Source organism: Oncorhynchus nerka, linkage group LG7, assembly GCF_034236695.1.
Source record: "Oncorhynchus nerka isolate Pitt River linkage group LG7, Oner_Uvic_2.0, whole genome shotgun sequence".
Taxonomy (NCBI): Eukaryota; Metazoa; Chordata; class Actinopteri; order Salmoniformes; family Salmonidae; genus Oncorhynchus; species Oncorhynchus nerka.
This window is the reverse complement of record NC_088402.1, coordinates 89024015-89047306: the sequence shown is the minus strand read 5'-3', so window position 1 is coordinate 89047306 and position 23292 is coordinate 89024015. Positions and strand designations below refer to the sequence as shown.

At 46.7% G+C, this 23292-nt stretch overlaps 1 protein-coding gene across 1 annotated transcript; it reads left to right on the top strand.

Annotated features, from left to right (window-relative positions):
• Nucleotides 1-2884: 2884 nt before the first annotated feature.
• spsb1 (splA/ryanodine receptor domain and SOCS box containing 1) lies at nucleotides 2885-21425 on the top strand. The gene is made up of 3 exons (XM_029665304.2): nucleotides 2885-3103; nucleotides 8602-9519; nucleotides 19078-21425. The coding sequence occupies exons 2-3, from the start codon at nucleotides 8826-8828 to the stop codon at nucleotides 19203-19205; spliced, it is 822 nt and encodes a 273-aa protein (XP_029521164.1). The 5' UTR covers nucleotides 2885-3103; nucleotides 8602-8825; the 3' UTR covers nucleotides 19206-21425.
• Nucleotides 21426-23292: the final 1867 nt, after the last annotated feature.

Sequence of the window (23292 nt, the reverse complement as noted above, 5' to 3'; positions counted from 1 at the left end):
CGCAGGGAGTTAATTCCACAGTCCAAACTAACACCGCAGGGAGTTAATTACTCAGTCCAAACTAACACCGCAGGGAGTTAATTACTCAGTCCAAACTAACCCCACAGGGAGTTAATTACTCAGTCCAAACTAACACCACAGGGAGTTAATTACTCAGTCCAAACTAACACCACAGGGAGCTAATTACTTAGTCCAAACTAACACCACAGGGAGTTAATTACTCAGTCCAAACTAACAGCGCAGGGAGTTAATTACTCAGTCCAAACTAACCCCACAGGGAGTTAATTACTCAGTCCAAACTAACCCCACATGGAGTTAATTACTCAGTCCAAACTAACACCACAGGGAGTTAATTACTCAGTCCAAACTAACACCACAGGGAGTTAATTACTCAGTCCAAACTAACACCACAGGGAGTTAATTACTCAGTCCAAACTAACACCACAGGGAGTTAATTACTCAGTCCAAACTAACACCACAGGGAGTTAATTACTCAGTCCAAACTAACACCACAGGGAGTTAATTACTCAGTCCAAACTAACACCACAGGGAGTTAATTACTCAGTCCAAACTAACACCACAGGGAGTTAATTACTCAGTCCAAACTAACACCACAGGGAGTTAATTACACAGTCCAAACTAACACCACAGGGAGTTAATTACTCAGTCCAAACTAACACCACAGGGAGTTAATTACTCAGTCCAAACTAACACCACAGGGAGTTAATTACTCAGTCCAAACTAACACCACAGGGAGTTAATTACTCAGTCCAAACTAACACCACAGGGAGTTAATTACTCAGTCCAAACTAACACCGCAGGGAGTTAATTCCACAGTCCAAACTAACACCGCAGGGAGTTAATTCCACAGTCCAAACTAACACCGCAGGGAGTTAATTACTCAGTCCAAACTAACACCGCAGGGAGTTAATTACTCAGTCCAAACTAACACCGCAGGGAGTTAATTACTCAGTCCAAACTAACACCGCAGGGAGTTAATTACTCAGTCCAAACTAACACCGCAGGGAGTTAATTACTCAGTCCAAACTAACACCGCAGGGAGTTAATTACTCAGTCCAAACTAACACCGCAGGGAGTTAATTACTCAGTCCAAACTAACACCGCAGGGAGTTAATTACTCAGTCCAAACTAACACCGCAGGGAGTTAATTACTCAGTCCAAACTAACACCGCAGGGAGTTAATTACTCAGTCCAAACTAACCCCACAGGGAGTTAATTACTCAGTCCAAACTAACACCACAGGGAGTTAATTACTCAGTCCAAACTAACACCACAGGGAGTTAATTACTCAGTCCAAACTAACACCACAGGGAGTTAATTACTCAGTCCAAACTAACACCACAGGGAGTTAATTACTCAGTCCAAACTAACACCACAGGGAGTTAATTACTCAGTCCAAACTAACACCACAGGGAGTTAATTACTCAGTCCAAACTAACACCACAGGGAGTTAACTAACTCAACTCCGATCCCTACAGGCTCTGGGGCCTAAGAGGGAAGAGTATCTTTGGACAGTATTCCTTGCAATGTTTCGGGCCGTGAAGTCCTGGGGAGAATCTCTATTGCATCCTCACTCGCGTCCTTCTCAAAACGCATTGGATGATAAAGTCAGATGTCCCTCCCCTCTGACCTCTCTTCCAATGGGTTTTGAGTAGGAGGAGAGGGGAGAGGACATGAGGAGTATACGATCGAGATTCTTTCCTGTAGACCCATGAACTTTTCTATGGCGAGTTGCTCAGTAGGGAGACTCAAGCAGCGGTGTCCAACTCCTTCCATAGAGGGCCAAGTGTCTGCTGGTTTTGTGTTGTTTTCCCTTTCAATTAAGACCTAGACAACCAGGTGAGGGTAGTTATTTACTAATTAGTGACCTTAGCTCGTCAATCATGGACAAGGGATGAGCGGAAGCCTGCAGACACTCAGTGCTCAGTGGAATGAGCTTGACGCTGGAGAATGATAGATGCCTCTTGTGGCCAATAGGCCATATTAGCATGGGTAGCACCATATAGTACCACTGTATGAGTCATGAGCAGCACCACTGTATGAGTCATAATGCCCCTAAAACCTAATGGTAAAACAGGGAAATGGTTATAATTTTTCCACCATACATTTTTCCCATAGGGGATTTTAGAAACACTTCAAATAAGGTCTGTGTTTTGTGTAGGCTTTACCCTGACGTGACGTTTTGATAAAGGCGCAAATCTCCCTCGGACAAGGTGACTTCTATCAATATAAATCGGCTCTATTTACTCTCAGATTCAAAATGGTTAATTAAAATCAAAGTAGACATCATGCAAGATTACACATCCCTGCAATATCCTGCACCCAATCTCTAGCTGGCACCTCTGCTAAAGAAATGTTGTCAATTTATTAATTACTAGATTTAGCTAACATTAGATAGTTATTCCAGAGATTCTTACCTTTTCCTCGATTTGGCAGTCTCGTTCAGATCATCCTGGCATTTCTAGTTCTTTATGATAGCCACATTAGCAGCATATTAACATTTCATTTGTTGGGGGTAAATATAGGCAAATATATTGACAAGACACCTTGTCCGAGAGAGATTTACATGGTTATAAACGTCACGAAACACAGCCCTTATTTTAAGTGTTTCTAAAATCCCCCATGGGATAAATGAATGTGGAAAAACGATTGGAATCTCCCTGTTTGACCACTAGGTTTTATGGGTATTATGACACCTCCACTGTGGGGCTCTATTGAGGGCAATCCACCATTTTAATGTCGTAAACTGGGTGGGATTTCCAATTTAATTGGCTGATTCCCTCCAAACGGTAAGAAAACGTTTGTTATGAGATCCGGGTAGTTCCTCCCCGTTTGGTTCCTAATGAATTTACCCCAACAAGGCATCTGGGCGCTATTGGACCACGTGACCACGTGACTGGTTAGGACAGCCATCGTTTTACCTAATTCATGTCCAACCCAAAATGGGAAAGGGGTGCGAGGACTGCAGAGGATAAAACGAACAGCAATGGTATCGTTTAGGAGTTTTGTTTCAATCTCAAAACCTCGTTTTTCAAATCCTCTGTAGGTTCTATTGGTTGAAAAAAAAAGTAACCAAGCAAAGGTGAGTTTTATTTAGTTCGGTTTTTTTTAAGAGGTTTTGTTTTCGGTTTTACTTATGCTGTTTTCATGTCTAGATCGCTAATTGACATTTAATGTTTTTAGTCGCAAACAACAAAACATGTCATGAGAGCAGTTGATAACTTAACAAGTATCAAATGCCAAGAAGTCAATTGTATTAATATATTTTCAACAATGAATCTACTCTGTTGTTGTTGTTGACACACTTTCTCTGTTAGAGCTACAAAGTCACTGTGAAGTACCTTCACCTTGCTTGGTGTTAGAGAGACGTTCTTGCATGGAACTCAAGTGGCGCAGTGTCAAAGTTTACTTCCAGTTTTGAGTGAATGTTACGGAATAACTACTAGCTAGGAGCAGACGGACATCACCGGAATCCCACTAGACGTTCATTATTCTCAAATCAGGACAGCGTTCTGCCGGTGTGAGATATGGCTTGGAAAACGTATCTCAATCCTGGGATGGCAGTATACTCTAATTATCTCAAATGACAAATTGAGAAGATTGAAATACTGCTAGTTTTGTCCTCTACGTACTAGGTTAGCTAATGGTATAACAGCCCATTGAATTCCATGAAAATGTGACGCTTAGTGTTGAGGTGAGAAGCTACCGGAAGTGTTGTCGAATCACAATGGGCTGCAATAACATTAAATAGCCTAGCATACTGATAAACTATCCGTCATTTGGAAAACTAGGGTTATTTTAAATCTTCTCGATTTGCTAGTTGGGTTAATGGGATAATTAGGATTACACTGCCATCTCCCATCCCTGGATTGAGGTATGTTTTCAGAGCCATATATCTCTCGCCGGCTCAGAGCTCAGTGATGTATCCTTGTTCCAACTACAGAATGTGATGAACATCTAGTCGGATTCTGGCTACTGCCTCGCTAAGAATTTAACTCGTGTTTGAATGTAATGAACTTCGATTTGTAAAACGTAATCTCTTTTTAAATCATAGTTATAAACCACACTGTAAAACGCATGTGTTTACGGTCATTTACAGGCAGCCAATTACCTGGAGATTACTGTAATAATTAGTACAGTATGTTACCAGGAATTCCAAAAACGTTGGTTTAACAGTACATTACTGTAAAGTTTACGGTATTGTTCAAAGTTTCTTTAGAATTTATGGTAGCATACTGCATTTTTATTTACAGAAAATTACAATTAAAACTAGTTTTTTTTTTAACAGTGCATGTTTCCATCCAGTTTTTATGCGAGTAAAGTTCTTTTGTACAAAATTAAAAAGAAACAATTTTATAAATGTTGACAATTTGTTTGTTTGACAGTGGCATCTATTTGTTTTGGTAATTTAAACTATGCAATGAATCGAAGTGGACACAATTGATTGTGTAATTGTTGAAAGAATAACCACCATTTTGAGTTAAATTTGCTGTCATGCATTGCTATGTTGTGTGGTCCTCCCACTGTGAACTTGAAAAAGCATGCACAGTTTAGGCTACAGGGTGGTGAAAGTGCACAGTGATGAGCTTGACGCTCTTTTACAATAAAGTCAAGGGTCTTCATTTGTATGCTAGTGACACGATTGGTGCTTAGCTGCCAATTAACACAAAATGTTCTTGCTCTAATCCATCTCATCATAAAATGTAGACTAGACTGGACAGGTAGACTAGACTGGACAGGTAGACTAGACTGGACCGGTAACTTTATCAGTAAACTATTGTCTAGAGAGCATGCGTGAACCACATTGGGCAAGTTGTACTTTTATTGCCACAGTTGGTGTGAATAAACTATTGATAGATTGGAAAATGCAATGGAAATGCATGAAACTCATGTTTTTATTTTAAATTTGGGTCATGGCTTAAGTGTTTTGGTGTACAGTATGTCATCACACAGTCTTTTACCTGCAACAAAGCAATTCTGGTGTGGAAATGCGCATATTTCTTCCATGTTATTTTCTAATATTCATATAAAAATCTGTAGCAAAGATATTGCTCCATGTTGAATAAATCTTTCTTCACCCATGTATATATCTATATCTGGGACTTCCCCAGCAGGTTCAACCTGCTTATTGGCATTGGCTTCTTTCATTTTACTCTTTGTACTCTTTTTAATAGCAACCCAGGATTCAGAAACGGGATGATGGGAGCGTGAAAGTGCGGTGACATCTACATAGTTAGTGTCTTGGCCTAAATGTGGACTTGATCAATGCGAGAGATGAGATGTGGACTCGGTCGATGCGAGAGACTAGTGTTCCTTTGGCTCAGCTAAATCCTTTGGTCCCCTCCACATCTCAATCGGCTCCTTACTAACCCCGGGGTCCAGAAACCCCAACAAGCCCAGCTGCAGGATTATTACACCAAGGCACTCACCCTCACATTTATTTATGGATGGTATGAATAGGGACTGGTACGAACACGTTGAATAAACAATCAAATTGGTCATTTTCAACATCCGTCCTTATTCAATTTAAGACTAAAAATGAAGGAATTTACAAAAGTTTCTGCTATTGGCAGACCACCATGGAAGGGTAGTACAAAACTCAGCCTAAAACCCCAAACAGCAAGCAATGCAGGTGTAGAAGCACGGTGGCTAGGGAAAAACTCCCATACTCCCTATCCTGAGGCCCTGAAGGCTGGACGGGCATTGAGGGACGATTGATTAAACCAGGCTGTGATGATTGTAAACGCCTCTCTATTTAGTGCCCTACTTTTGACCAGGACTTGTTAGAGTGCTCTATTGGTCTCTATGTAAGGAAAAGGGCACCGTTTGAGCCATGTGGCCACCCACTGCAGGGCTATTCTCCCTCTGTTTTGGCCATCCACTGAGGAGACATGACCCACTTAAAATAGTTGTTTACTTGCATTAGAAAAAGAGCCAAAACACTTCTCAATGAACTCTTGTCTACAATTAAATTAGTCGGGCCTTTCCCTTCTCAGCAGCAGCTTGCACAGTTCAGTTTCTGATGCCACAGCTCCCTGGCTGTCTATAGCTCCCTGGCTGTCTATAGCTCCCTGGCTGTCTATAGCTCCCTGGCTGTCTATAGCTCCCTGGCCGTCTATAGCTCCCTGGCCGTCTATAGCTCCCTGGCCGTCTATAGCTCCCTGGCCGTCTATAGCTCCCTGGCCGTCTATAGCTCCCTGGCCGTCTATAGCTCCCTGGCCGTCTATAGCTCCCTGGCCGTCTATAGCTCCCTGGCCGTCTATAGCTCCCTGGCCGTCTATAGCTCCCTGGCCGTCTATAGCTCCCTGGCCGTCTATAGCTCCCTGGCCGTCTATAGCTCCCTGGCTGTGTGGTGATGCCACAGTTCCCTGTGTGTCTATAGTTCCCTGGCTGTGTGGTGATGCCACAGTTCCCTGGCTGTGTGGTGATGCCACAGTTCCCTGTGTGTAATTCGTTTCATGTGTGTCTTCATGACCTCCTAGCAACATGGACAGAAATAGATTAAATCAAACCTGTCGAGGGGGAAATGACATCTGAGGTGTTCCAGTAAAGTGAGTCATCAGGACTTCCTGTGAGATGTTCTGAACTCACTGGCAAACAAACAAAACAGATGTTTGGTTGAAAAGAAATGGATTTGAGTTGGCAGTTATGGATGCGTTTGTTTTCCAAGCTATGCCAACTGTTATTGCATACAATTACAGAATTTGAGTTAGTCAAGAAATTCTCCTATTAATTGATTTTGAAAAAGTAAGGGCTTATGTGAGTTACCTGTATCTGAACATGGTGTCCATCTAGTCCTACACACTGCATTTCTCAAAGTGCAGTGCGTCAAGCTTTCACTTAGGACTTGGTGAAAAGTCTGTAGGGTTGTAGCGCTGTCCAGTAGTAGCCGGTCAGTGTAGCCAGACCAGTAGCCTTGTGTTATCCTGCCCTTGAAAACAACAATATTTTAAAGTTTTGATTGCTTTTCCTGTTAACTGTATAACAGTGAACAACCGGCCCCGACCAGACGACTGTCAACGGCCGGCCCCGACCAGACGACTGTCAACGGCCGGCCCCGACCAGACGACTGTCAACGGCCGGCCCCGACCAGACGACTGTCAACGGCCGGCCCCGACCAGACGACTGTCAACGGCCGGCCCCGACCAGACGACTGTATAATAGGAAACGACTCGAGCTTTCTGCCCTCTATTTCCCAGTTGTGGGCATATATTTAGTTTGTCTGAATATATAAGTTTACTACAGAGATGGAAATCTAGGCCTTAGCAGCTGTCTTGCCCTCTGTCTGCTTACACTAGCAGGGCCTCAGTTGCAAATATTGAGGTTATGTTTTTCCCACTTGCTGTATATGAAACCACAAATATTAGTTGGTTTACACACCCAGTCTTCCCAAGTCTTGAAGGCTGTGTCAGTTGTTTTGAGTCATTTCTGATAATTTAAGGACCTACATTTAGCTGGGGCAAAAACAACATTAAATCCGGTTCAGCTAATCTATTCTGTTTGCATCTCAAATTGCTGACCGTTGAGCTCAGTTGTACTTTTATGCACCATTATTGAGTTAGTTAGGCCTACTAGGTCTTTCCAGGAGGGGAATTTCTTTCGGCAATGACCTATGACGTTGCCCTCGACCTTTCTTCAAGCATTTCTTGGAATAATTGTCGTGGAATTTAAAAAGAAGATTCTGAAGACGTGATTTCATAAAGCCTTAATGATTTCATATCCAGTATCCCCATGAGTTGATGACACCTGGTCCCGTATCCACTGAAGCTTCTCAGAGTAGGAGTGCAGATCTAGGCACTGACCACACAATCTTACTCATTATGAACTAAAAAGGCAAAACGGGATCCTAGAACAGCACTCCTCCTACTCCGAGAAGCTTTTCTGGATACATACGGGTCCTGATTTAGGATCCATTTTAGCCTTTTTGTTTTAATGATTATAATTATATGGATGAGGAGGGAGACCTGATCCTGGATCAGTAATCTTGCTTTGTGAATATGTCCCTGAAGTCGTTTCAAGGCTTGCTCTGATTAAGCAGCATGATCATTACACAGGTGCACCTTGTGCTGGGGGTAATAAAAGACCACTAAAATGTGCAGTTTTTTCACACAACGCCTCGAATGTCTCAAGTTTTGAGGGAGCATGACTAAAGGAATGTCCAGGCTATTACCAACAGAGTCACACAGGACCATAGTATAACTGCTGCTCCAGTTTCAACTGTTCTGCCTTATTATTATTCGACCATGCTGGTCATTTATGAACATTTTAACATCTTGGCCATGTTCTGTTATAATCTCCACCCGGCACAGCCAGAAGAGGACTGGCCACCCCACAGCCTGGTTCCTCTCTAGGTTTCTTCCTAGGTTTTGGCCTTTCTAGGGAGTTTTTCCCTAGCCACCATGCTTCTACACCTGCATTGCTTGCTGTTTGGGGTTTTAGGCTGGGTTTCTGTATAGCACTTTGAGATATCAGCTGATGTACGAAGGGCTATATAAATGAATTTGATTTGATTAGGAAGCAGGGTACTGTGGTGTAATGATTAATGTTCTACCTCTCTTCTCCTTTCCCATCTCTTCGCAGGTGGGATTGAACCCGCAGCTGGTCTGAACCTGTTAACTGGCAACCAGGAGCAGGGACACCAATCCAGCCTCCTGATTGGCTGTGACAAACAGGCTGTGGAGAGGGGGAAACTAACAATCAACTGATTTTGATTTGCTCCCCCCTTTTTTATTTATTTTTTGAGGACTCAGCAGGAGGACTCAGCAGGAGGACTTGGGCTCTGTGTTCTAACTTCCCAGACGAGCATGGGGCAGAGCATCCCTGGAGGCATAAAGACTATTGACATGAGAGACCCGGCGTTCAGGCCTCTGAAGCTGGAGTTGGCAGCCCTGGACCACGCCAAGCCCTCCAGGCTGGATCTGCTGCTGGACATGCCCCCTGCTGGACAGGAGGTCCAGATGCAGCACTCGTGGAACAACAACGACCGATCGCTCAACATCTTCGTCAAGGACGACAACAAACTGGTCTTTCATCGGCACCCCGTGGCTCAGAGCACGGACGCCATCCGGGCCTGTATCGGCTACACCCGGGGGCTCCACGTCTGGGAGATCAGCTGGGCCATGAGACAGCGGGGAACGCACGCCATTGTCGGCGTGGCGACAGGAGACGCGCCGTTACATTCTGTAGGCTACACGACCCTGGTGGGTAATAACCACGAGTCCTGGGGCTGGGACCTGGGACGAAATAAACTGCACCACGATGGGAAGAACCAGCCCAGTAAGACGTACCCTGCGTTCCTGGAGCCGGATGACACGTTTCTAGTCCCCGACTCATTCCTGGTAGTGTTGGACATGGACGAGGGGACTCTGAGCTATATAGTGGACGGACAATACCTTGGGGTGGCTTTCAGAGGACTCAAGGGGAGGAAACTGTACCCTGTCGTCAGTGCTGTGTGGGGGCACTGTGAAATACGAATCCGCTACATCAATGGACTCGATCGTAAGTATATTTTAAGGGGTTCAGGGTTGGCTTTTGTCTTTTTCTCTGAGACTAGGGCTGCACCTTTTTGGACAAAGTATCTAACAAAATTATAATAATACTAATTATTAATAATACAAAATTCTTTGGCCAGATATTGCGATTATGAATTAAAGACTCAATTTTAGAAATCTGTGCGAGATGTAATCTTGTATTTCCTTTCCAGCTTGTTTATGATCTTCTAAAAACTGACTGTCACGACAGGTGTAGACCTGACCTGACCCCACCTTTATTTAACCAGGTAGACCTGACCTGACCCCACCTTTATTTAACCAGGTAGACCTGACCTGACCCCACCTTTATTTAACCAGGTAGACCTGACCCCACCTTTATTTAACCAGGTAGACCTGACCTGACCCCACCTTTATTTAACCAGGTAGACCTGACCTGACCCCACCTTTATTTAACCAGGTAGACCTGACCTGACCCCACCTTTATTTAACCAGGTAGACCTGACCTGACCTGACCCCACCTTTATTTAACCAGGTAGACCTGACCCCACCTTTATTTAACCAGGTAGACCTGACCCCACCTTTATTTAACCAGGTAGACCTGACCTGACCCCACCTTTATTTAACCAGGTAGACCTGACCTGACCCCACCTTTATTTAACCAGGTAGACCTGACCTGACCCCACCTTTATTTAACCAGTTAGACCTGACCTGACCCCACCTTTATTTAACCAGGTAGACCTGACCTGACCCCACCTTTATTTAACCAGGTAGACCTGACCTGACCCCACCTTTATTTAACCAGGTAGACCTGACCCCACCTTTATTTAACCAGGTAGACCTGACCTGACCCCACCTTTATTTAACCAGGTAGACCTGACCCCACCTTTATTTAACCAGGTAGACCTGACCTGACCCCACCTTTATTTAACCAGGTAGACCTGACCTGACCCCACCTTTATTTAACCAGGTAGACCTGACCTGACCCCACCTTTATTTAACCAGGTAGACCTGACCTGACCCCACCTTTATTTAACCAGGTAGACCTGTTCTGACCCCACCTTTATTTAACCAGGTAGACCTGACCTGACCCCACCTTTATTTAACCAGGTAGACCTGACCTGACCCCACCTTTATTTAACCAGGTAGACCTGACCTGACCCCACCTTTATTTAACCAGGTAGACCTGACCCCACCTTTATTTAACCAGGTAGACCTGACCCCACCTTTATTTAACCAGGTAGACCTGACCTGACCCCACCTTTTATTTAACCAGGTAGACCTGACCTGACCCCACCTTTTATTTAACCAGGTAGACCTGACCTGACCCCACCTTTTATTTAACCAGGTAGACCTGACCCCACCTTTTATTTAACCAGGTAGGCCAGTTGAGAACACCTTTATTTAACCAGGTAGACCAGTTGAGAACACCTTTATTTAACCAGGTAGGCCAGTTGAGAACACCTTTATTTAACCAGGTAGACCAGTTGAGAACACCTTTATTTAACCAGGTAGGCCAGTTGAGAACACCTTTATTTAACCAGGTAGGCTAGTTGAGAACACCTTTATTTAACCAGGTAGGACTAGTTGAGAACACCTTTATTTAACCAGGTAGGCTAGTTGAGAACACCTTTATTTAACCAGGTAGGCTAGTTGAGAACACCTTTATTTAACCAGGTAGACCAGTTGAGAACACCTTTATTTAACCAGGTAGGCCAGTTGAGAACACCTTTATTTAACCAGGTAGGCCAGTTACATTACATTTAACATTTAAGTCATTTAGCAGACGCTCTTATCCAGAGCGACTTACAAATTGGTGCATTCACCTTATGACATCCAGTGGAACAGTAGTGCATCTAAATCTTTTAAGGGGGGGGAGGTGAGAGGGATTACTTTATCCTATCCTAGGTATTCCTTAAAGAGGTGGGGTTTCAGGTGTCTCCGGAAGGTGGTGATTGACTCCGCTGTCCTGGCGTCGTGAGGGAGTTTGTTCCACCATTGGGGGGCCAGAGCAGCGAACAGTTTTGACTGGGCTGAGCGGGAACTGTACTTCCTCAGTGGTAGGGAGGCGAGCAGGCCAGAGGTGGATGAACGCAGTGCCCTTGTTTGGGTGTAGGGCCTGATCAGAGCCTGGAGATACTGAGGTGCCGTTCCCGTCACAGCTCCGTAGGCAAGCACCATGGTCTTGTAGCGGATGCGAGCTTCAACTGGAAGCCAGTGGAGAGAGCGGAGGAGCGGGGTGACGTGAGAGAACTTGGGAAGGTTGAACACCAGGCGGGCTGCTGCGTTCTGGATGAGTTGTAGGGGTTTAATGGTACAGGCAGGGAGCCCAGCCAACAGCGAGTTGCAGTAATCCAGACGGGAGATGACAAGTGCCTGGATTAGGACCTGCGCCGCTTCCTGTGTGAGGCAGGGTCGTACTCTGCGGATGTTGTAGAGCATGAACCTACAGGAACGGGCCACCGCCTTGATGTTAGTTGAGAACGACAGGGTGTTGTCCAGGATCACGCCAAGGTTCTTAGCGCTCTGGGAGGAGGACACAATGGAGTTGTCAACCGTGATGGCGAGATCATGGAACGGGCAGTCCTTCCCCGGGAGGAAGAGCAGCTCCGTCTTGCCGAGGTTCAGCTTGAGGTGGTGATCCGTCATCCACACTGATATGTCTGCCAGACATGCAGAGATGCGATTCGCCACCTGGTCATCAGAAGGGGGAAAGGAGAAGATTAATTGTGTGTCGTCTGCATAGCAATGATAGGAGAGACCATGTGAGGTTATGACAGAGCCAAGTGACTTGGTGTATAGCGAGAATAGGAGAGGGCCTAGAACAGAGCCCTGGGGTACATCAGTGGTGAGAGCACGTGGTGTGGAGACGGATTTTCGCCACGCCACCTGGTAGGAGCGACCTGTCAGGTAGGACGCAATCCAAGCGTGGGCCGCGCCGGAGATGCCCAACTCGGAGAGGGTGGAGAGGAGGATCTGATGGTTCACAGTATCGAAGGCAGCCGATAGGTCTAGAAGGATGAGAGCAGAGGAGAGAGAGTTAGCTTTAGCAGTGCGGAGCGCCTCCGTGATACAGAGAAGAGCAGTCTCAGTTGAATGACTAGTCTTGAAACCTGACTGATATGGATCAAGAAGGTCATTCTGAGAGAGATAGCGGGAGAGCTGGCCAAGGACGGCACGTTCAAGAGTTTTGGAGAGAAAAGAAAGAAGGGATACTGGTCTGTAGTTGTTGACATCGGAGGGATCGAGTGTAGGTTTTTTCAGAAGGGGTGCAACTCTCGCTCTCTTGAAGACGGAAGGGACGTAGCCAGTGGTCAGGGATGAGTTGATGAGCGAGGTGAGGTAAGGGAGAAGGTCTCCGGAAATGGTCTGGAGAAGAGCGGAGGGGATAGGGTCAAGCGGGCAGGTTGTTGGGCGGCCGGCCGTCACAAGACGCGAGATTTCATCTGGAGAGAGATGGGAGAAAGAGGTCAGAGCACAGGGTAGGGCAGTGTGAGCAGAACCAGCGGTGTCGTTTGACTTAGCAAACGAGGATCGGATGTCGTCGACCGTCAACCATTTTGAAAAGAAGAAGTCATCTGCAGAGAGGGAGGAGGATTCAGGAGGGAGGAGAAGGTGGCAAAGAGCTTCCTAGGGTTAGAGGCAGATGCTTGGAATTTAGAGTGGTAGAAAGTGGCTTTAGCAGCAGAGAGAGAAGAGGAAAATGTAGAGAGGAGGGAGTGAAAGGATGCCAGGTCCGCAGGGAGGCGAGTTTTCCTCCATTTCCGCTCGGCTGCCCGGAGCCCTGTTCTGTGAGCTCGCAATGAGTCGTCGAGCCACGGAGCGGGAGGGGAGGACCGAGCCGGCCTGGAGGATAGGGGACATAGAGAGTCAAAGGATGCAGAAAGGGAGGAGAGGAGGGTTGAGGAGGCAGAATCAGGAGATAGGTTGGAGAAGGTTTGAGCAGAGGGAAGAGATGATAGGATGGAAGAGGAGAGAGTAGCGGGGGAGAGAGAGCGAAGGTTGGGACGGCGCGATACCATCCGAGTAGGGGCAGTGTGGGAAGTGTTGGATGAGAGCGAGAGGGAAAAGGATACAAGGTAGTGGTCGGAGACTTGGAGGGGAGTTGCAATGAGGTTAGTGGAAGAACAGCATCTAGTAAAGATGAGGTTGAGCGTATTGCCTGCCTTGTGAGTAGGGGGGAAGGTGAGAGGGTGAGGTCAAAAGAGGAGAGGAGTGGAAAGAAGGAGGCAGAGAGGAATGAGTCAAAGGTAGACGTGGGGAGGTTAAAGTCGCCCAGAACTGTGAGAGGTGAGCCGTCCTCAGGAAAGGAGCTTATCAAGGCATCAAGCTCATTGATGAACTCTCCGAGGGAAACTGGAGGGCGATAAATGATAAGGATGTTAAGCTTGAAAGGGCTGGTAACCGTGACAGCATGGAATTCAAAGGAGGCGATAGACAGATGGGTAAGGGGAGAAAGAGAGAATGACCACTTGGGAGAGATGAGGATCCCGGTGCCACCACCCCGCTGACCAGAAGCTCTCGGGGTGTGCGAGAACACGTGGGCAGACGAAGAGAGAGCAGTAGGAGTAGCAGTGTTGTCTGTGGTGATCCATGTTTCCGTCAGTGCCAAGAAGTCGAGGGACTGGAGGGAGGCATAGGCTGAGATGAACTCTGCCTTGTTGGCCGCAGATCGGCAGTTCCAGAGGCTACCGGAGACCTGGAACTCCACGTGGGTCGTGCGCGCTGGGACCACCAGATTAGGGTGGCCGCGGCCACGCGGTGTGGAGCGTTTGTATGGTCTGTGCAGAGAGGAGAGAACAGGGATAGACAGACACATAGTTGACAGGCTACACAAGAGGCTACGCTAATGCAAAGGAGATTGGAATGACAAGTGGACTACACGTCTCGAGTGTTCAGAAAGTTAAGCTTACGTAGCAAGAATCTTATTGACTAAAATGATACAGTACTGCTGAAGTAGGCTAGCTGGCAGAGGCTGCGTTGACTATGTAGGCTAGCTGGCAGTGGCTGCGTTGTTGACACTACACTAATCAAGTCGTTCCGTTGAGTGTAATAGTTTCTACTGTGCTGCTATTCGGGGCTAGCTGGCTAGCTAGCAGTGATGATTACGTTACGTTGCGTTAAAAGAACGACAGTTGAGAACACCTTTATTTAACCAGGTAGGCCAGTTGAGAACCTTTATTTAACCAGGTAGGCTAGTTGAGAACACCTTTATTTAACCAGGTAGGCTAGTTGAGAACACCTTTATTTAACCAGGTAGACCAGTTGAGAACACCTTTATTTAACCAGGTAGGCCAGTTGAGAACACCTTTATTTAACCAGGTAGGCCAGTTGAGAACACCTTTATTTAACCAGGTAGGCCAGTTGAGAACACCTTTATTTAACCAGGTAGGCCAGTTGAGAACACCTTTATTTAACCAGGTAGGCCAGTTGAGAACACCTTTATTTAACCAGGTAGGCCAGTTGAGAACACCTTTATTTAACCCGGTAGACCAGTTGAGAACACCTTTATTTAACCAGGTAGGCTAGTTGAGAACACCTTTATTTAACCAGGTAGGCTAGTTGAGAACACCTTTATTTAACCAGGTAGACCAGTTGAGAACACTTTTATTTAACCAGGTAGGCCAGTTGAGAACACCTTTATTTAACCAGGTAGGCCAGTTGAGAACACCTTTATTTAACCAGGTAGGCTAGTTGAGAACACCTTTATTTAACCAGGTAGGCTAGTTGAGAACACCTTTATTTAACCAGGTAGGCTAGTTGAGAACACCTTTATTTAACCAGGTAGGCTAGTTGAGAACACCTTTATTTAACCAGGTAGGCTAGTTGAGAACACCTTTATTTAACCAGGTAGGCTAGTTGAGAACACCTTTATTTAACCAGGTAGGCTAGTTGAGAACACCTTTATTTAACCAGGTAGACCAGTTGAGAACACTTTTATTTAACCAGGTAGGCCAGTTGAGAACACCTTTATTTAACCAGGTAGGCCAGTTGAGAACACCTTTATTTAACCAGGTAGGCTAGTTGAGAACACCTTTATTTAACCAGGTAGGCCAGTTGAGAACACTTTTATTTAACCAGGTAGGCTAGTTGAGAACACCTTTATTTAACCAGGTAGGCTAGTTGAGAACACCTTTATTTAACCAGGTAGACCAGTTGAGAACACTTTTATTTAACCAGGTAGACCAGTTGAGAACACTTTTATTTAACCAGGTAGGCTAGTTGAGAACACCTTTATTTAACCAGGTAGACCAGTTGTGAACACCTTTATTTAATCAGGTAGGCCAGTTGAGAACAAGTTCTCATTTACAACTGTGACCTGGCCAAGATAAAGCAAAGCAGTGCGACAAAAACAACGACACAGAGTTACACATAAACAAACACACAGTCAATAACACAATATAAAAATCTATGTATGGTGTGTGCAAATGGAGAAGATTAGGGAGGTAAAGGCAATAAATAGGCCACAGAGTCCACATCGGTGGCTGAAGCGCGATTGGCCGACATGCCATGCAGAGTTAGAGAGCCCGCTTGTGATTGGTCAACATCTTCTTGTGCATGTAGAAAGTGAATGAGTCTAGCGCATCTCATTGGAGGAGGTACCGTAGTCTAGTTTGTTGTTGTGTCTCAGGAAGGAGGAAATGGCAGCCTCCCTCTTGTTATATGGATATTACATATTGTCATTATCACAATTTGGATCTGAATTGGAGTATTCGTGCAGCCCTACCAGAGACATTGGTTTAGACTTTCTAAACGCCTTAGACGTCACGTCTCACGGGCCTGTAGGGCGCTTTCAGCACAACACAATGTTTTTGGAACGTTCAGATAGAAACCTGCTATGTAGATCAAACATGCTTCTCTGCGACACAACCCAACCATGCAGTAGGATAAGGAATAATGTTGGCTCAATTAATTTGATCTGTAACGTTAGGGCTATACTGCTCGCGTTCCTAGCGATCCCATGAACACTTCCTTCTAGGGATTCAAAAATAAATAAATGTAAACCCTTTTTCCTCCCCAATTTCGTGGTATCCAATTGTTAGTTACTCTCTTGTCTCATCGCTACAACTCAGGAGAGGCGACGGTGTAGAGCCATGCGTCCTCCGAAACACAAGCCGCACTGCTTCTTAACACAGCGCGCTTCCAACCCGGAAGCCAGCCGCACCAATGTGTCGGAGGAAACACCGCTGACCTGGTCCTGCGCGATGAGACAAGGATATCCCAGCGGCCAAACCCTCCCTAACCCGGATGACGCTGGGTCAATTGTGCGTCGACCCATGGTCCCCCCCGGTTGCGGCCGGCTGCGACAGAGCCTGGGCTTGAACCCACAGTCTCTGGTGGCACAGCTAGCGCTGCGATGTTGTGCCTTAGATCTCTGCGCCACCCAGGAGGCCCCTCCTAAAGACCTTTAGCAGCTGGGTCTGGTCTTTCATTGTACAGACATTTCCCATGGTTACTGTTTTTAATGTGTATATGTTGGTTTGTGTTGCCTTGCCAACACTAATCTGGGACCAGCCTAGAACAGACTACATTTAGGCTTGCCTGGTCCCAGATCAGTTTGTGCTCTCTCGCTTATTTATATTTTGATCATTTTCGCACATTTTGTCTTGCTGGCCGTGACTATTTACAGAGGAGTTAACAAACAGATCTGGGATCAGGTTAGAGGCTTACAGACTGCAGTTAGGCTAGCATGATCCCAGATCTGTTTGTGCTGTTCTCTCAAACTGGAGCTTGCCAAATCAGCAAGATCTGTTTAGGCTAACAGAGCCATTGATCCTAACTATTATCCCAGACAGTTGGGCACTACGTGATAAGGTGCCACTGGCATCGTGATGACATCACTTGATCTCTCTGACCTATGCCCCAGAGAACAACAGTAAATGAATAACTGAACAAGCCTGTTGATCACGTTTATTTTCTTTTTTTCTTCTCTTCTACCATCTTGACTGTGCTGCCTCGTCTCGGGCTTGACTGTGCTGCCTCGTCTCGGGCTTGACTGTGCTGCCTCGTCTCGGGCTTGACTGTGCTGCCTCGTCTCGGGCTTGACTGTGCTGCCTCGTCTCGGGCTTGACTGTGCTGCCTCGTCTCGGGCTTGACTGTGCTGCCTCGTCTCGGGCTTGACTGTGCTGCCTCGTCTCGGGCTTGACTGTGCTGCCTCGTCTCGGGCTTGACTGTGCTGCCTCGTCTCGGGCTTGACTGTGCTGCCTCGTCTCGGGCTTGACTGTGCTGCCTCGTCTCGGGCTTGACTGTGCTGCCTCGTCTCGGGCTTGACTGTGCTGCCTCGTCTCGGGCTTGACTGTGCTGCCTCGTCTCGGGCTTGACTGTGCTGCCTCGTCTCGGGCTTTGGGTAGCATTGTCTGCAGTAAGGTGTCACGAGAATGATCACTGATCTGACATGAGTAGAAGAGTGTACTACTGTACTAACGTGTCTCTGGCTCCTAGATTCTCTCTAGTTTAAATAACAACGTCTCTGGCTCCTAGATTCTCTCTAGTTTAGGTAACAACGCGTCTCTGGCTCCTAGATTCTCTCTAGTTTAGGTAACAACGCGTCTCTGGCTCCTAGATTCTCTCTAGTTTAGGTAACAACGCGTCTCTGGCTCCTAGATTCTCTCTAGTTTAGGTAACAACGCGTCTCTGGCTCCTAGATTCTCTCTAGTTTAGGTAACAACGCGTCTCTGGCTCCTAGATTCTCTCTAGTTTAGGTAACAACGTGTCTCTGGCTCCTAGATTCTCTCTAGTTTAGGTAACAACGCGTCTCTGGCACCTAGATTCTCTCTAGTTTAGGTAACAACGCGTCTCTGGCACCTAGATTCTCTCTAGTTTAGGTAACAACGTGTCTCTGGCTCCTAGATTCTCTCTAGTTTAGGTAACAACGCGTCTCTGGCTCCTAGATTCTCTCTAGTTTAGGTAACAACGTGTCTCTGGCTCCTAGATTCTCTCTAGTTTTAGGTAACAACGTGTCTCTGGCTCCTAGATTCTCTCTAGTTTAGGTAACAACGCGTCTCTGGCTCCTAGATTCTCTCTAGTTTAGGTAACAACGCGTCTCTGGCTCCTAGATTCTCTCTAGTTTAAATAACAACGTCTCTGGCTCCTAGATTCTCTCTAGTTTAAATAACAACGTCTCTGGCTCCTAGATTCTCTCTAGTTTAGATAACAACGCATCGTGTTTTGTTAAGTGTGGAAATGACTGTCACTGGACTGACTGGTCCTCATGACTGCTCCTCTCGGGGTAATGTGGTTTCTAATGAGAATGATTATCAAAACATGTTGTTGTACAGCAACGACTCACTCTGTGTACACTAGTAAATGTTCATCAACTTGTTGTACAGCAACGACTCACTCTGTGTACACTAGTAAATGTTCATCAACTTGTTGTACAGCAAGACAGTTCTGATTGGACATGTGGGGGGGGTGTGTGATTATGTGCTCTATCTCTCTCTCTATCTCTATCTCTCTCTCTCTCTCTCTCTCCCCAGCTGAGCCTCTCCCTCTCTCTCTCTCTCTCTGATATTTAAGGTAAACTAAATGTGAAAGTATTGCTGTACTCTAAATCTCTCTCTCTCCCCAGCTGAGCCTCTCCCTCTGCTGGAGCTGTGTCGGCGCTCTGTGAGGGTAGCTTTAGGCAGAGAACGACTGAGTGAGATCCATGGTCTGCCTCTACCGGCCTCTCTCAAGAATTACCTTCTCTACCAATGACCTCGGGACCCTCAGCACAACAGAACATGCCTCCGATCCGTCGGCTGCCCCCCTGTGCCCCCTCATAATATACACTGAGTGTCACTGTCAGCCTCTGTCCATAGGGCTGTCCCTAATCAACTACTACCAATTACAACTCAAGGGACGGTCCTGTCCCCTCACTAGGGACTGCCTTGTCCCTTCACAACCCTCATCTTGTACACTGAGCACAGGCTCAGAACCACATTCCACCTCTACTGGCCTCCATCAAGAACTACCAATGACCAAGGGAGGGTTTGGGACTGGGACTCACAACATCTCTCTCCCCCGACTCTCCCGTCTGCGCCCACCAATAGATACACAGAGCACGCCTCACCCTCGCTCACCTTCTTTGGGATTGTTCCCACTGAGGGTAAACTAACCAGTTTAACAACCCAACATAACTCCAGCTTCTGTGTTTCATCTCCATGACTAATCCTCCCAACCCAGGGCTCATTTCTACTAATCACATTACACCACAGAGTGAGAAGAACACTGTGTGATGCTTGGCATGTTCAAGAAGCTATAGAGACAGTGGTTGGTGTTGGGTCAGTTTTTAAGATATATTTTTTAATAATCGGCGCATACAATGAACACCCGCCAAATGCGGGAAGATTTAGGTTTTGGCGGGTGGTCAATTTGCAGGGCTCCACAGTGCCAGCGTTACATTCACCAATTAAATAAACAAATAGTCTGAAGAATTATGCAATAGCTGTTTTCAAAGTATTTCTGTTTTATTTCGTAGCTGCTAATTATACTCATCCTATATCCCACCTGGTGCATCAACACCGCCTGGCAGGGGAGCTGAGCTCACATTCTATATCCCACCTGGAGCAGCAACACCGCCTGGCAGGGGAGCTGAGCTCACATTCTATATCCCACCTGGAGCAGCAACACCGCCTGGCAGGGGAGCTGAGCTCACATTCTATATCCCACCTGGAGCAGCAACACCGCCTGGCAGGGGAGCTGAGCTCACATTCTATATCCCACCTGGAGCAGCAACACAGCCTGGCAGGGGAGCTGAGCTCACATTCTATATCCCACCTGGAGCAGCAACACCGCCTGGCAGGGGAGCTGAGCTCACATTCTATATCCCACCTGGAGCAGCAACACCGCCTGGCAGGGGAGCTGAGCTCACATTCTATATCCCACCTGGAGCAGCAACACAGCCTGGCAGGGGAGCTGAGCTCACATTCTATATCCCACCTGGAGCAGCAACACAGCCTGGCAGGGGAGCTGAGCTCACATTCTATATCCCACCTGGAGTAGCAACACAGCCTGGCAGGGGAGCTGAGCTCACATTCTATATCCCACCTGGAGTAGCAACACCGCCTGGCAGGGGAGCTGAGCTCACATTCTATATCCCACCTGGAGCAGCAACACCGCCTGGCAGGGGAGCTGAGCTCACTGAGTGAAGTGCTGATAGATTCATGCTCCTGAACATTTGTCTAATTTACTCAAGTCTACAAAGTGAGACTTTGTCCCCGTGTTTCTTGGCTCTTTCAATTGTTTTGTTCACAAGGTTGTTTTTCAACGTTCGTTTTGAGTCCGCTGCTTCAATGGATAGCAAAAACTCCCTAGTCAGAGCCCAAATCTCTCTCTCTCGCACACACACACACACACACACGACAGAATGCGAGTGGCCCCGTTACCACGGTAACTTCCCTCCCTTAAAGGGGCAACTGAGCATTTTGTCTCAGATATTTTGATTTAAAAGACTGAGGTCACAATTTTAAATGTATTAAATTGTACTTCTTACTAACACATTTCTTTTTTAGAAATATTACAAAGCATGATTGTCAGTTTTTGTTGTAATTATGGCCAAAATATTTCAGCTGGTTAAAGAATTTGAGTGGCTGGTTGATTTTTGTTTCTACCTTCAACAATGACTGCTGGACCAAAAACAACATTTTAGGCCCTGTTTTATTATCCAGTTTTTATGGCATACTTTAATCATTTACTGGGACATCCACAGCTGTGACACATGACATGCAGACAGGACTTTTATCCAGATCTCTGCTGTTCCTGAGGACTACCATGTAAAGACATAAGTTGGTGTCCTGTCTGTCCGTGTTAAAGTGCAATGAGTTTGACGCCAGTCTGTCAGTCTGTTTTGACTGCAACACCTTGGGATTTTACTTTTCTCCTTTTTGTTTGCAGTTTGATTAAAAAAAATAAAAAAAATAAAATCAAAGCCAATCACTTGATGGTTGTATGACATGTCCTGTTGGGGAAAAAGTTGGAATATTGTGTTGAAATCAAACCTAAGTTCGTTGGGGGGGGTTGTGTTGTGTTGTAGAATAGATTTGTCTTTTATTTTTTATGATCCCCATTTGAAGTGCTGAGATTCTTAAATAATAATTTTCCTAACACTTTCTGACCACAAGGTGTCGCCATTTCTCATGTCTTTACAATTCCCCTAGTCGACGGCCCATAATAATATGCTGTTTAGCACTCTTTTATCCAAAGGGACTTAGTCATGAGTGAATACATTTTACGTATGGGTGTATTCGGGAATTGAACCCATTACCCTGTCGTTACAAGCACCGTGCTATACCAATGGCGCTACAGAGGACCACCGTGAGATGGTGCTCCTTTATATACTTGTTGAGACTTAGGGGATTTAACCCTGTGTGTGTGTACTCTCTGGGGGGGTTCAGCCCTGTGTGTGTACTCTCTGGGGGGGTTCAGCCCTGTGTGTGTACTCTCTGGGGGTTCAGCCCTGTGTGTGTACTCTCTGGGGGGTTCAGCCCTGTGTGTGTGTGTGTACTCTCTGGGGGGGGGGGGGGGGGGGGGGGGGTAGCCCTGTGTGTGTACTATCCAAGGGGGATTTAGCCCTGTGTGTGTGTGTGTGCTCTCCAGGGGGGATTTAGCCCTGTGTGTGACCTCTACAGTGGGGTGGTGGGGGGTTTAGCCCTGTGTGTGTGTGTGTGTGTGACTTCTACAGTGGGGGTGGATTTAGCCCTGTGTGTGTGTGACTTCTACAGTGGGGGTGGATTTAGCCCTGTGTGTGTGTGTGACCTCTACAGTGGGGGTGGAGGGGATTTGGCCCAGTGTGTGTGTGTGACCTCTACAGTGGGGGGGGATTTAGCCGTGTGTGTGTGACCTCTACAGTGGGGGGATTTAGCCCTGTGTGTTAGACCTCTACAGTGGGGTGGGGGGGGTGGGGGTTAGCCCTGTGTGTGTGTGTGTGACTTCTACAGTGGGGGTGGATTTAGCCCTGTGTGTGTGTGTGACCTCTACAGTGGGGGTGGAGGGGATTTGGCCCAGTGTGTGTGTGTGACCTCTACAGTGGGGGGATTTAGCCCTGTGTGTTAGACCTCTACAGTGGGGGGGGGGTTAGCCCTGTGTGTGTGTGTGTGACTTCTACAGTGGGGGTGGATTTAGCCCTGTGTGTGTGTGTGACCTCTACAGTGGGGGTGGAGGGGATTTGGCCCAGTGTGTGTGTGTGACCTCTACAGTGGGGGGGGATTTAGCCCTGTGTGTTAGACCTCTACAGTGGGGGGGTTAGCCCTGTGTGTGTGTGTGTGACTTCTACAGTGGGGGTGGATTTAGCCCTGTGTGTGTGTGTGACCTCTACAGTGGGGGTGGTGGGGGATTTGGCCCAGTGTGTGTGTGTGACCTCTACAGTGGGGGGGGGGGTTTAGCCCTGTGTGTTAGACCTCTACAGTGGGGTGGGGGGGGGTTTAGCCCTGTGTGTGTGTGTGTGTGTGTGTGTGTGTGACTTCTACAGTGGGGGTGGATTTAGCCCTGTGTGTGTGTGTGACCTCTACAGTGGGGGTGGAGGGGGGATTTGGCCCAGTGTGTTTTATACTGCAGTACTATCTGCTGGACAGACCAGCACTGACCTCTAATGTTGAGGTGATCGGATGCAATTTCTCCTGGAAGCACCACCATTACTACCACTGTTTTATATCTCAAGGTGACCATTACCCCTCTACCCTTACCCCGCCCCCTACCCCGATCTTTTAAAAGGGATAGTTCAACCAAATTACATATTTAGTTCACAATCATTCTAGTGCCACGCTTTGGGTTAGTTTACCTAGCCTCCCCTTGTCCATAGAATACG

Bases quoted from the DNA above. Each gene is read 5' to 3' on its own strand.
- spsb1 (XM_029665304.2), top strand. From the start codon at position 8,826: ATGGGGCAGAGCATCCCTGGAGGCATAAAGACTATTGACATGAGAGAC. The intron at 9,520-19,077 runs GTAAGTATATTT...CTCTCTCCCCAG, and splicing joins CTACATCAATGGACTCGATC to CTGAGCCTCTCCCTCTGCTG.